General features: G+C 42.8%; 1 protein-coding gene across 1 annotated transcript; it reads right to left on the bottom strand.

Moving 5' to 3' along the window:
• Positions 1 to 1,758: 1,758 nt before the first annotated feature.
• On the bottom strand, positions 1,759 to 14,008 carry GMFB (glia maturation factor beta). Its single transcript, XM_002200409.7, has 7 exons — positions 13,904 to 14,008; positions 11,685 to 11,781; positions 11,242 to 11,291; positions 10,252 to 10,301; positions 9,152 to 9,234; positions 7,924 to 7,997; positions 1,759 to 5,592 (listed from the first exon to the last, which is right to left on the bottom strand). Exons 1-7 carry the CDS (start codon positions 13,904 to 13,906, stop codon positions 5,521 to 5,523), a joined length of 429 nt encoding a protein of 142 aa, XP_002200445.2. The 5' UTR covers positions 13,907 to 14,008; the 3' UTR covers positions 1,759 to 5,520.
• Positions 14,009 to 14,585: the final 577 nt, after the last annotated feature.

The raw sequence follows: 14,585 nt of genomic DNA, 5'->3' as shown, positions 1-14,585 counted from the left end.
GACCAAATTCCAGGCACTCTTAGACCCACAGAGTGCCTCATGTCCCTCCCACAGCCCCACCAGGCCTCCCTCTCAAAGCTGCTCAATGTCCCTTCTGCCTCTCAATGGCACTGTGTCACAATCTCATCTGCCTGTGCTTGGCTTCCCACCCTCACCTGCACCTGAACAGGACATTGCAGGAACTTCACCTGTGAGGAGCTTGGGGGAGCCAGCTTGTATTCCAGTCAATTCAACAACCCATGGAACAGTGGGCACAGCCATACTCACACACTGTCACACACAGGCAGCAGCTGCCCCAGCTTCCATCCCTGGAAGTGCCCAAGGCCAGGCTGGACATCTCTTGGAGCAGCCTGGGAGAGTGGAAGGTGTCCCTGCCCAAGGCAGGGGTGGAACTGGGTACTATTTAAGGTCCCTTCCAACCCAAACTATGATTCTTCCTCCAGCTTCTCGGAACAAACTACATTTCTCCTCTTCTCCATATTATTCCCAGACACCCTGCCAAGCCACAGATCTCCTTAGCAAACTCCCAGTCCTGGGCAAACTGTCTCCACAAGCCTGGAGGGGAAAAGCACCACTGAGAGATGCTCAGGCTGCAGGTACACTGCAGGCTTGTCCTGCTGTGCAGATTTCCCTGCACTGACCTTTGCATCATAACTATTAGAAGCCAATGACCTTTCCTGAATGGAAGCAGCTGCCCTTCACTTCATATCCCTGATCTCCTGGCAATTCTCTTTATTCTGCTGCTGGTTTTGCTGCCTGTGATGTGGCAGTACCAATAAACTACTGCCCATTTCCGAGTGAGGAACACTCAGTGATGAGCAGAGAATGCCACAGGACCCCACAGGTGACCTTCTCCTCCCATAGAAGAGCTATTTATTATTTTTTTTTTTTTCTCCTTTTCTGGAAAACCATTCTTCTCCCTTAGCAGCTTCTTCTTCCCTGAGCTTTTGGCAACAGATTTTACCTTTTAGTGACTCAGATGCCATTCAGGAGCCAGATGTGCTGAAGCAGCTGTGCATTTTCTCCTTCACGGAGTTCTCTCACCTGGGAGCAAAGGGGTTTATTTCTGTCATGTCTAATCTGTGGCCTGTTAATGCTGTTCTTTGGTGTTCACAGAAACAATCTACATCAGATATAATTCCTTGGATTATACTTGGCAGTTTTTTCAACAATAGAGGAATCAAAGTCTCCAAAGATCATGTCAGGATGAAACAGCAAAAATGCAGAAAAGTAGGGCTTAAATCAAATTAATGCAGTGGTCTCTTGGGCAGGAAAGAGATGAGCCAATGATTGTGGGAAGGTAAAACAAACACTAAGTTCTCTGTCTCCTTCAAGCTTTGGGATTTCCTTGACACCCACTCTGACACTGTTCAGGGGGCACCTGCGCTCTGTATTGTGTTCCACAGCTCTGGGTTCTGCCAGGAGCCTTGTGGGAGAGTGGAGCAGGGAAGTTTATGTGACATTGCAGGCTAAGCCCCACGCCGCCTTGCACCTCATCTGTGACACAAAGGTGCAAAGCAGCAGAGCACAGCAGCTCCCTGCAGGTTCCAACAGCTCCTCTCCTCCCCAGCACAGCAGATGGAAACAGGAATTATTTTAGGTACAACAACAAATGAGGGAGCAGTTGAGACTGGACTGTGACAAGTCCAACACAAACTCCAGGAAGCTGAGAAAAGGAGGAAGGTCATACCAAGCATCACCAGAGTTTCCCTGTCACACAGGGACCACTTTGCAATTAAAACAGGGCAACACAACCTCTTAATGAAACATTTTATTTAAACCAATACAAGCACCATGCTCAGCAAAAAAAAGATTTGGTTTAAAGTAAACATGCAATGTGAAGTAGCAGACACTAAACAGCGTATGGAAGTTGTACTGGTATTTTCATGGAACTGCCAAATTCTCAAATCTGGCCATGAACCTCTCACACCTTTAAAGACAAGTCTGGACTATAGAATAAACACAAGAGCTTCCCTTTTCATGTCCCACCACGGCTCCACTTCACAGTCACTACATGTATGTATACAAAAAATGTTCATGATGTTTATTTTTGGAATGCACTGAAGTAAGGAATTGAATTCTCTTGCTTCTGCCTGTTTGAGTCAGATCTCTGTCATCAGTTTAACATCCTTTCTGGACCAGCTATCTTACAGTTAAAGATACAAAAGTGGAATCCTGGTACAAATGCAAAGATGCTCCTTTGGAGAAGTGAAAAAAGGTGTCTAACACCTGCATTATTGCCTCCTTTAATAGATCAGAACAGTACTCATGATAGAATAGAAATACACTTAAACCATCAAATACCAGCATTTACATTTTTTTGTTAAAAATCTTCAAAACACTAAAAGTCTATTTCATGGGCTGACATGCAAACTCATACTTTAATTCAGCTTGCCATCAGTGAATATGATTACAAGAGCTGTATCGCAGCCATCTAGTCAATATTTAAAGCAAAACCGATTAACTGATTAATTGTGGCAGAAGTCTCCCTTGGAGAGACCTTTAACTCTAGACCAAGGATTTTATGGCCAACTTACTAACTCCTGAAAAACAGGAGGTCCCAATGGAAAATGCTGACTCTCAGACCTTTAGCTACAAAGGCTCCCCAGGCTAATTTATGTTGTCCTTTAGATGTCTCTTTAAAGGTCTGCAAGAGACATGTGTGATTACAGATGGGCAACTCACCAGCAAAGCCCAGCAGGAACATACTGGCCTGAACATGGACTCATCTGCCTCCCACTGAGCCTAAGGGGGCAGCAGCACAGAACACACAGTTCTACAGATAAGGTGGGGAAAGGATGTTATGAAAACAGGGATTATTTGTGCAGGAAAGACTTGGACATAATGATGGCTTTGTTTAATCAAGTGTTAGCACTACCTGCATCTCAAGAGCCCAGGACAATTAGCAGCAGCCAGTTGTGTCAAAACACTGCATTAAGACCAAAGAGAACACAAACAAGGCTGGAACAGCAAACACCCTCTGCACACTCATCCTCCCAGAACCTGCAGCTGCTTCCACAGCTCAGCCAGGGAGGGAGGAACAGCTGCCAGGCAGGGCTGGCAGAGCAGTGATACTGGTGGGCTGAGCAGCATCAACAGCACCTTTCAGGAGAAACTGGGCTTTAACACTCTCAGGAGGATCTGTTTGCTCCCTGCAAGGCTGGAGGGGCAGCACCCAAGGCAGAAAGTGCGTAAGTGAGGCACAAGAACGTGTGAAGTGGAAGAACTCAGCTGAAGATTCAGCTGTAAGGAGTAATGTTTTCTTGGCAGAAGGGGGAGCAATCCAGAGATGAAAGGTCATATTTCATCATTTCATGCAGCAGCTCCTCCCTTGCCTCCTGATACAGGCCCCTTGTACAGTTATTTTTGGGCAGACCTGTGCAGGCAGCAGTTGGCTGCTGGCAGCCCACCAGTGTACAAAGTACAACAGATATGATTAATCCAGTTTTTCCCCACTGCAAATCAAGCTGAACATTCCAAGCAGCAGCCTCCCTCTCGCCCACACTGTACTTTGACATGCCTCACCTTTAGTACAACCCCAAAAAAAAACCTCAAAAGAGATTCTTACTGTTTCCAGACTGATGCTTGGAATAACACTATCCTTTAAGCCAAAGTCTTATTTATACAATGTTTGTCACAAAAGACATGGTTTTTATTGATCTGCAGTACAGAATGATCAAGCAACAGTTTCATAATCAACATTTTTTCATCCAGGGAAATGAAATTGTTTTTCCAGTTCAGTACATTAACACAGAAATTTAGTTACAAGCACTTCTTTCCCGCACCAGAAGATCAATTTAATTGGATCATTCCAACACATATTTGGAAAAGCTCCTCTCAAGTCAGAGTTATATATAAATAAATGAGCAATAACATCAAACTAGGAAGAGATTTACCAACACTGAAGACCTTTGCAAATTAATTCCTTGTGATCTTGCAGGAATTAGTGTTTTAACACTAACACAACCTATGTTGACAAATGAAAAATAACCCCACTTTCAGCAAAGGTTTCACAGTATGAAATACTGGCCTCCAAATTTAACACTGCATTCCTTCCCAGCGAGCAGATTGGTTGGGGCAGCTGTATTTTAAGGTATGTTATCAACAGGAAGCTGCTCTTACGCAGACACTCGTTCAGTAGCACAACAAACACTCACAAGCAAGATAGGGAGAGTGTCCCGTGAGTGCTCCTCCTTCCACAGCACGTGCTGAACGTGTCCCACATCAGACAACTACTCTATTCAATATAAAACAGACCTGTAAAAAGACCGGTCATTTATAAAAGTTAAATACTATTTTCACATTAGATTTGCTGTTTCAAAGAGATGAACCGTTAAGTAGATGAAAATCAAATGATCACTTATGCAAAAGCTTCATCTGGAATGTAATTTTGACCAAAAAGCCATTAAGAAAGTTAGAGGTTGTAATTAAAGTACTCAAAAGCTACGTGTGGCCAACTTTTATAACAAAAGAGATATAATATAAATCGTTCATTATCATGAAAAGCTTTAACCTCCTGACTCCTACAAATGGAGCAGATGATTGGAATTTCAAAGAAAATAAGGTTGGCTTTTTGTTTTAACAGATGTCAACTGCAGCACGAGGCACTAGGAGCAAATATTACTTGGATTCTTTAACAAAGTTTTTACCAAATTTGTAAGAAGTGGCAGTGTAAAATTCTCAAGTCTTTTTAAAGCTAACAAATGAAAGGCACACAGTATCACCAGGTGTTCAGATAACAGGAAATGAGCGGAGGTAAACTTCTCAACAGTGTCAGAACAGAGATGAAAGAAGAAATCTGGTACAAGAGGAACCAGAGTTGTAGTTCAGCCCTTAGTTATCAGCTAGTTCCTGTGAGACTGTATTAGCATGAGAACTGACTGGACAGTCAAAGCTTTGCCCTGAAATTTAGAAAGATTCACTTAGGCAACTGAAGAATTACTGGAATGACAAAAATTAGTTCCAAGAATTTGAGACATGGACTGAAGTTCCACATGGACTCGATGGAAAGATAAATGGATGGATTTGCAGTACAAGGATTTTGACTTTTTAATACCAAAAAATGCTTCCAGGGAGCTTCCAACAAATGCTTCAAAACTGAGAAGACATTAAGTCAAAAAATCTGGTAAGTGACAGTACATAAATTCTGCATATAAATGGCTAATGTGTGTCATAAGGATGCATTTGTAGCTCAGAAAAAGTTAGCGTCAGCTTCCAAATGATGTTTGTACACAGTTATAAATCCAGAACTGAACTATTTTAGTTACAGAAATATTAGTCACAGGAGTGCAAAAGGAGTCCCTGCAGAGGAGTATTCCCTTTTAGCAGGTACAAATAAGGAAACACCTGCAAAGATTTGTTACTTCAAGGAGACAGACCTGCTATTCTTTGCACAAACTCTGCACAAGAGAGATACTGCAGAGACAGCTGTGAATACAGTGCATTGCTTGGATGTAAGTATTCATGTCTGGTTCCAGTATCACCAGGATGGTACATAAATACTTAGAACAGAGGTTTTCCTTAGTGGAAAAAGCCCAGCTTCTCACGCAGCCATTCTTCAGTTAAGTCTTCTGTATTTCTGATTTCGAATACCTAAACAAAATGGTATTGCATCAGTTCCTGAGGGATGGGACTGGAAAGGGACAAGCACAAAATGCAAGCAGCACCTTCCCACACACATTGTCTGAGCTGCAATAAACCACACACCAACCTACAATTTTCAGGTGCTTTTTTTTCTCCTCTGAAAGATCAGAGGAAAATACACAAGACTAAGTGGCAAAAAGCATCACTAACATGAACAAGAATCTTGTAATTGCTACTTCTCAGCTTTACTCTTGTCCCTTAAGAATATGAGAAAAGCACATGTACTACATTTTAAAATAACCCTGAAGTGGCCCCATCTCACATGCATTATCTCAGCAAGATGGTATTTTGAAGAATACAAATAATCTAGTATCTGGGTTGATTTAAGCCCAAAGCTCAGCAATTTTACTCAGTCCAACACACAGTTATTTTTTCTTTAAACTGAAATAAATTCATAGTAGCCAGTAGCATATTGTTTTACCTGTAAAATATCTCAAAATAGAAAACTTGGAAAAAAAACCCCATCAAAATCCTAAAAGCATAAAATGGTTTGGGTTGCAAGGGACCTTGAAGAACATCCAGTTCCAACTCTCTGCCATGGGCAGGACACCTTCCACTAGCCCAGGTTGCTCCAAGCCCCATCCAGCCTGGCCTGGAACACTTCCAGAGATGGGGCAGCCACAGCATCTCTGGGCAAAACCCCCAAAACAATCTAAAAACTACTAACCCAAAGCTTTGTGAAGTCTTTAATGGAGCCTTGAAGCAGAAAACAAGGTCCAAAACACCAATATATTCTTTACATTCCATGTGGGCAAGTAACTGGTTAGGGTTTGGGTTTTGTTTTTAATAGCCTGAAAAGAAACTACATTAATTATGCATTGATTACTGGAGTCCACGAGATGCCCAAAGACAAAAATCAGGTAATTTTACAAATTCACAGGCTTTCAAAATGGAGAAACCCCGAAAATCAGTGTTACAAGAACAGAACAGCTCAACAAGAGACAGACTAAAATGCAACACTGGAGACTGAGGGGAGAACTCAGCTGAACCATGAAGAAAAAAATCACAGCAGGAGGAAGTCACAGCAGGAGTTAAAATGAAACACAGCTCAGCAAGTGACAAGAATAAAGTACATTTGAAGAACAAGCAGGCAATCCCAACTGGAGACAGCCTGTGTTCTCTGCCTTCAGGAGGAAGATGAATGATCATGAACCTCTATACCCAGTCCTGGACTTGCATTCAAAAGCCATTCAGGCTGAATTTCTCCCATTTCAGAAGTGACAGGAACTCTAACTGAGCTGCTTCCAAGGCTTTCACCTTCTTCTCACCAACTCTGTCTTCTTGCTTACTGAAAACTGTCTTCCTCCTTTCTATCACAGTTATCAGGCCTCCAAGATGCAGTCTCAACAGATCTAAAAAAAGATTTCTTGGGGCTGTGCTGACTGTTTCCACCATCTTCTGCTGCCTTCCTATTGACTCCTGTCACCCTGAGGTCTAATTTGAAACAGAGATTTTTTTTTTTCTTCTACGGTACAGCTGGAAGAGGCAGAAGTTGGACAGAACTTGGAGCAACCTGGTCTAGTGGGAAGTGTTTCTACAAAAGAACATTAAAGTCCCTTCCATCTCAAGCCATTCTATGATTCATAGTTCTCTTACTGGCCCAACAGACATTTTTACTGGGATGTTAAAGGACTCAGCATGATAAGACCTAAAGGGAACACTGATGTGGGAAGAGCTGAAGTCATTTCACATGGTATGAAGAACCTGAAGCAGCTACTGACTCTATTAAGCTTTACTGCTTGAGGCAAAAAGGAGTCTAGGTGCCAATTAGGCAAAGATTTCAAAACTCTCCAAAATTAAAAACGGGTGACATTTCTCTTTTAAAATATACACACAGCCAGACCTAGTGAATGCAGTGATTTCTTCTGGTGTCAGTACTGGAAGAACCAACACAGGAAGAAATTGTTCATCCCTTGGCACATGTTACTTACTCTGCAGGCTGTTCTGCAAGCATCCAGCCCCAGGAATCAGGAATCAGCTAAACTGATCTGTTCCACACCACACTGAGGCTTCAGTCTATTCTTCCCATCAGTAAATTCCTCCCCCACAGCAAAGATGTCCATCCTACTGAGGGATATTTTTGATTTAGAGAACACTGTTCCTCCTGGTGTTTTAGGGTACAGAAATCTCCACACATACTCCTCCTTCAGTCTTCCTAAACCAGACTCTGTTCACTGCAATCACAAATCCTCACAAAACCCTTCTTGCCATTGGTTCAAGCAAGACACAAAACAACAACCTGCAGTGAAGGGGGAGAGTTATTTCAAAAGCCAGTTTTACCTTAGTGAGTTCAGCTGTCTGTACAAGCTTATTCTTGCTTCCAGCATACATCATCTGCTGCTCAGGCTTACATCCTGAAGTTATGGAGGGGAAAAAAAGAGTTTGTTTAGTTACTTTGACTGCAAAATAAGTTTGGGGGTTTTTTTAAGTATTCAAACGGAAAGATATTCACAGGAAGAGTCTCAGGTAACTACAGAAGAATATGCTCAGTAGCTGCTAAACTCTTTTACATAGCTAGTTACTCTAGCTCTGAGAAATAAAGGGTAAAACAATGGAATCAGTTTATCTTCTTCCAGGGGATAACAAGGATAATCCAGTAACACCAATAAGATACCCTACTACAGAATTCAGAACACAGATGGAAGCCCAAACCAAGACCCAGGTTATTTGGCTTCTATTAAAATGACACAGTGCCCTGTCCAGATAAGTTGATGTTGAGGGCTGCTGTGACACAAGCAGAGGATGCTCTATACTGCTCTCTACAAACCTGGGATGACCCAGGATTAGTCTGTTTCTCCTGGAACAGTCTGTTCCCCCAGCACTTTCACATGCTCAGATCTGGGTGAGGAAGCCCTCTTTTCCTCCTTCTCTCCCACAGCTGTGACAGCCCTTTAGACTGTCCCCTCACAGAATCCTCTACTGCTGCCCATTACATCTAGGCCCCCTGAAAACTCGTCTCAAATCCCATCCTAACCCTCTTAAAGTCCTGTTCCTTTCATGGGTACAATGAAAGGCATAGGATTCTAAGATCCTCAAAAAGAAATGGGTTCCCATGTCCTTCTGAGATGAGAGGAATTTCTTCCCTCCCAGTCACTTCTGTCTGAATCAGGAACACAGGTAGTGTCTTCCAGCCCTCTCCACTCACTTCCTGAACCTTACAGGGTCATGTTTTGAGGACTCCCCAAGATCTGAGGAGTAATCAGGTTAAATTAGGTTAAACCTCCATGAGTAGATGCAGAGTGCTCCAGGCCCTGCCCTTCAGAGGAGGGCTGCTGAGCACACTGAGAACAGGCACATGTAGGCAGACACGCCTTTTGGCCAGCTAAGCAGGAAACCAACACTCCAGCCTTCAGAAGTGGAAGAGAGAATCTCTTCTATCATACATCTGAAGTGCCCTAAATGTGAACCTCAAAGGCAGGAAAACCTCCTTGAGAACACTCAGTTTTATCTTCCCTAGAAAAGAATATTCCCAAATTTACAACACACAGTAGATACAGACTTTACTCACCAACTGGACTGGAGAAGATAAAGCACAATGGATAGGAAACTCTTCCATCTTCATGCTGGTACTTGTAACTATACACAATAAATGTTTATTCTGAGGTTAAAGAAACTATGAAATCAATTATTTTAGTAGGATATAACCCTCAGTTATCAGAGCTTGATGCAGGCAGAAGTCAGTGTTGCATTTTAGATGATGTTTTAATTTGGCAATAATAACCTCACTGCCTTGTTTTCACTTCCACATCCGACTTTCAGAACTTGCCCTGCCTCAATGTGAGGCCTTCTCTGTAGTAATGTTTCACATCAGAGCTAAAAATCACCCTCTCATCACAAATATTCCTCTTCCAACTTTGGAAAAAGGCTTCCCACACCCACCAGTGTGGTTTTGGCTCAATGAAAGCCAAATTCTTTCTTTGCTGACCAAGAACTTCATTGTTTCAGGTGTTCTGCTCAATTTGAACTGCAGTTTTAGCCAGGACTTCTGTTTACAGCCTCCCACTGCACTGCAGGCATGAAACCCAAAATTCAGAACAGCACAGGGAATGGTGCCAGCCAGCTCTTGAGGCTAATAGGGCAGTATTTTCTTCACATGTAACTTAAGTACCCCTTTTATTTCACTAGTTAGAGTAACTTACTTGACCCTATTTTATTCCTTTTTTTCAACACAGGGATTCCTCCCTGGATCACATGCCCACAGCAATCCAGAATCAGTAACTGCAGCAAAACAACAACAGCCACATCCTAAGAAAGTACCAAAACAGATCCAGAGTTACACAGGCAGATTCCTATATTTAGAAGTAGCCACTGACTGGTACATTTTACTCACTTCTTTACATTACCAGCAGCATGGCTTTGCTTTACTTCCCCAAACATTATATAGTCTAAAAGGAAATAAAATGTCAGGAAAGGCTTAAATGAGTCATTGTTTCAGCAAGTGGTACAACAGTTCATTGCAGCCTGAGAACTGATCCCTGGGTTATTTCATAAATAAAGGATCAGCAAGATCACACTACAGCAATCATTGGCCTAAAAAGGTGAAGTTCAACATTTTGAACAGCTTCCAGGAGTGAGTAAGTCCAAATGGCAGCAGCATAGGAAGGATATCGAGGTTGTCTCTCAGGCAGCTCATCCTTTAGCTCATCAGGAGAAATACCCTGGTGACATTAAACACAAGCAATATTTGAGCAAGTACCTCACACTGGAAGGTTAAAGCAGGGTAATGAACAGTGAAACACCTCTAGGGCAGATGCTGATCTACAGGTGAACTGATAAGGACATCCCAAATTACTACAGCAGTTTAGGAAGATTTGTGTGCCAACAGACTCCTATGACTAAACACAGAATTAATGTTAGCATGAACAATCACCCCTATTTTAGGCATAATAAGTTGAGCAAACATTTTTCACTTTAGTTGGCTGTGCTGGCAGTTATCAGGCTTTGCCAACCTTAATGCTAAACACAAATAAGTAAGCACACACCATAAGATAAGTTAAATTCAGCTACATAAATCAAAAATTAGAAAAATTCAATCCTTCCTCGTTCAGCAAACAAAAAGGATTCCCCATAACATTGGAGTGCTACATGAACATCTACTTTCTAGGGAACAAGAGCCATGGTTAATGCTCAAATCTCTGGGAAGGATTTAATTTTGCCCTATGGACCGTTAAGAAACACCACACACTGGGCTGACCTTATTATGCCACCCATCAAATTTAGAGTCTGCGGGGGATTAGCAATCCTGCTTCTAATTGGTGGCAGACCAGTTCAGACACACATGTGCAGATCTACGTGGAAACACAGCAGAAATCTCTTCAAAAAGCCAGCAGGTGCCAAAGATGCTTTTTACATTGTTAAAACAGCTTTAAAATAACTTTTTTTTTTCTTGGTGCAATTAATTAGTCAACTCAATTGCTTCTGCATAGTTTCACTATTAATGGTGCTGTGCTTTACATGCAGAGTGACCATGCATTTAAATAAGCTCATGACCCAAATTAGATTAAGAGTTTGATAACAACTTGAAACTAAGGCAGTACCTTAGAGACAACAATACATTGCAGGCTGAAGATACTCTTATTTACAATTCATTTAACAAACCTCATGCTCCTCATCCAGCACCACCAACTGCTTATCCTTGTCGATTTTCACTATAAATCAAAATAAAACACAGATCAATGTTTTTTTCAATCGATTTATACAATGGATGCATGAAGCTTTTTAGCACTCAACAATTATAGTCCCTGTGATTCTGTTTTTCTTCTTTAGTGCATCCCATGACTTCCCAAAATCATTTTACAAACAATGGTAGACTCTGAGCCATAATTAAATATAAATATTCTGCTAAGAGCAGATGGAGATTTGAATCCTAGGAACAGCACAGTTTTATCGTTAAAATTACAGGCAGAATTGAAAGTGCTGCAGCTCAGAGAACAAACACTCCCCTGGCTCATGTTTACCTGATACAGCAGCAATCTTAGACAGGGAAGAAAAGAGGAGAGAGGATTTTCTGACAATTTTTGTCAGGCACATTTGGAACTTACTTATAATGGCAGCATTGTTGGTCTCTTTGCGAAATCGGAATTTTCTCAGTTTCTCCACCAGGTCTTCAGCAACATCACAAACCACCAGGGATTCACTCTGCAAAAAGGAAACGGCAGAGGGGAGGCAGAGATAAATCCTTCCACAAAGTGAAACAAACAGAAAAATCCCTGTATCACCCACATCTGTGCATAAATACTGAAGAGGGCTTGCATGCAGCTTGTCCAAATCTTCAGAACGTCACAAAAACCAGAAAAAATGTAAGTGAAAGCAAATTTTTTTTTAAAAAGCCACATGAACAGAACATTTATCTGTTTTAATTTTCCTCTTCAAAGCCACACAGTTAACTAGGAGTACTTATTAACTACTCCTGAAGTGGGATTATTCTCAGAGCTCTTAGAAGTAAACTTTACACTTCAGCAGTAGATTTTACTCTTTTACACTTAAAAAGTAAACTTTACAATTCATTTTCCAAGTTCTGAAATAAGGGAGTGCCTTAGAGCAACAGCAAATGGGATCAAGTAATTTAAGCATTTACCATAGTAAGAGCTACTATTAGTATTTAAGAACATTGTCCTTGTTTATTTTTACCCACAAAAATATTGAGTTTCACACACACACTCAGAAAGAGTTTCAGATATTTTAACCCAAAGACATGCAGCCATTTCCCCCTGTGCACACCAAGCTCTCAGAGATGCTCAAGTAACATATTAGTCACCACACTGAAGATGAGGAAGGAAATTATTGTTTCACAAGCAGCCATGCAGGTTATCTTCCCTTACACAAGCAATTTCTGAACTGCACCAAGCCAACCACTGCCATTTCCTGAGCAACATTTTATACACACAACCTCCAATCACCAAGGGGTTCATGCCAGCTTGATAAAGAAGTTACTTAAAATCTACAGCTTAAAATGTATTTGTGAACTCCCAAGGCATCAAGAACTTTGTACCAAAGTAACTGCATTTCAAGGTTTCCTTTAAAAAATTCCTCAGATAAAAGAATTGTGCAAGATTACCAATCAAAAGCTCTAACAAAGAGCTCTTGCATTGAGACAAATCGCTGCTTTTAAACCATAATGTCACTATTTAAGCTTTTTCTTATTCTGGAGTATGTGAAATATCCCTAGTATCCACTCTCACTCATTGAGGGAAAAAAACCCTAAAAAATACTTTAAAACACAACAGAATTCAGGGCTGCATTACATAGTTGAAGTTGTATTTAATATAAAATGTCACTTATACCCACTCTCACTAACCCAGGAGGTATCAATTAAAAAACCAACAGAATTCAGGGCTGCATTTCAAAACTGTGATTATATTTTATATAACATGCTCTTTTGTGAAGGAAGCTTTTCTCCAATCCTCTGAGCTCATCAGCTTCTCCCAGCAGACAAGTCATGCTCCTGCTCACACCAGTGCAGCCACACGAACACAAATCCCTGAGGGGAATCTGAAGGAAAACACTTGGTAACATCAGACTGAGACTGTTTATCGGGGCTAAGCCGGCTCACCAACGCTTGGCTGAACAAAAACTGAAGAAAGCCAAAGCAGGATTGCTGCACAGACAGGGGCACACCTGCCAGCACCACCGAGGGCTGCTGCTGCTCCCCTCACCCTCACACTGACAAGTAAACGTGAATTTCACAAAGTGCCTCAAGCACGATTCTCACTAGAGAGGCACACAGCAACACAACACAAAATTTGATCACATTTGCTTCGCAACTGCTCCTTCCACAGGAGATTCACCTTTCCAAACCTTTACTAAAAGCAGCATGCATGACTATTCCTTTTTCTACAACCACTCCTTTAGCCATTAACCACTATTAATGCAAAGTACCCCACAGCATTCATCCACCAGTCCTTGTTTCTCTTGGTCTGTTCCAACCAGCAATCACAGCCCAAGTTCAAATTCACCACTCGGGTGAATGAGCTCAGTGAGCAGCAATCAGACATTCTTCAGCGAATTAGCCCAAAACATTACAAGACAACCAAATGCGATAAAGCCATCGGTCGTTTCACAGACACATAATCAATTCCTCAGAGGTCACATCACGCGTTTTCCTGTTGATTAACTCCATCATTTCCCTATTGAATCTTTCTGAAGCAGCTAACTGTGCATCACCTCAGCGGGGTGAGCCCCTTCCCGGCCGGATCCCCCCTCCCCTCCCTCACGGTATCACCGGGTCCCCGTGAGGGAGCGGCGCGCGCTCCCCCCTCACCATCTTGGCGCGCGCACCAACCGCCGCCGCTCGCGCGCCGCCGCCGCCTCCTCCTGACTGGGTCCCGCCCCGCCCTCACCGCGCCTGCGCGGCGCAAGCCCCGCCCCCTCCCTCGCCCTCCGACCAACCAACGGCGCTCCCCCGGGGTGGGCGGGGCAAGGTCACGCGCCTACGGGCAGCGGGGAGGCTCAAAGCCGCCGAGGGCGGGAAAACGCTTGGGCCCCTCCCCGTTGCCATGACAACTGGCGGGCTCGCCCGCCCTCAGGCGCCATTTCGCTCTGAGGGCGTCTCGGGGAAACGGGACGGCACGGGCTTCACAGCTCCTAATGTGCCTTAAAAAGGGCAATGGCTGAAGGGTTAAACCCTACAATCGAAGCATGAGATGGATCAGAAGTTGTTGTGCTCGCTGTGCTTGTGTGTAGAAGCGGAGTGTAATTCTGGAATCACGCGGCGTGTGCCGGCACGCAGGGCTCAAATAGGAGCTGCCAGAGCTGCTTGTCCATAATGGGGTCTCGGTGTGAGGCTCTCCTGATGCTGGAGTGAATATCTGGCCTTTTGCATGTCGCTCACAATTTTAGATGCTGTTGGAGCAGAGAAAACTGCACTTTTAGGGATTCCATAACAGATTTAAGAATATAATTGCTTTCCTCAGAACAAAAGGACAGATGCAGCCTTCACATCT

This window comes from Taeniopygia guttata, chromosome 5 (genome assembly GCF_048771995.1).
Source record: "Taeniopygia guttata chromosome 5, bTaeGut7.mat, whole genome shotgun sequence".
Lineage (NCBI taxonomy): Eukaryota > Metazoa > Chordata > Aves > Passeriformes > Estrildidae > Taeniopygia > Taeniopygia guttata.
Note: the sequence above shows the minus strand (reverse complement) of the source record. Positions and strands in the feature narration are given on the sequence as shown.

What these genes read in the sequence shown, in the direction of transcription:
- GMFB (XM_002200409.7), bottom strand. An exon ending in CAACAATGCTGCCATTATAA is followed by an intron (nt 11,292 to 11,684) that starts GTAAGTTCCAAA and finishes TTTGATTTATAG; the next exon opens with TGAAAATCGACAAGGATAAG. An exon ending in TGCTGGATGAGGAGCATGAG is followed by an intron (nt 10,302 to 11,241) that starts GTTTGTTAAATG and finishes TAATGTCACCAG; the next exon opens with GGTATTTCTCCTGATGAGCT.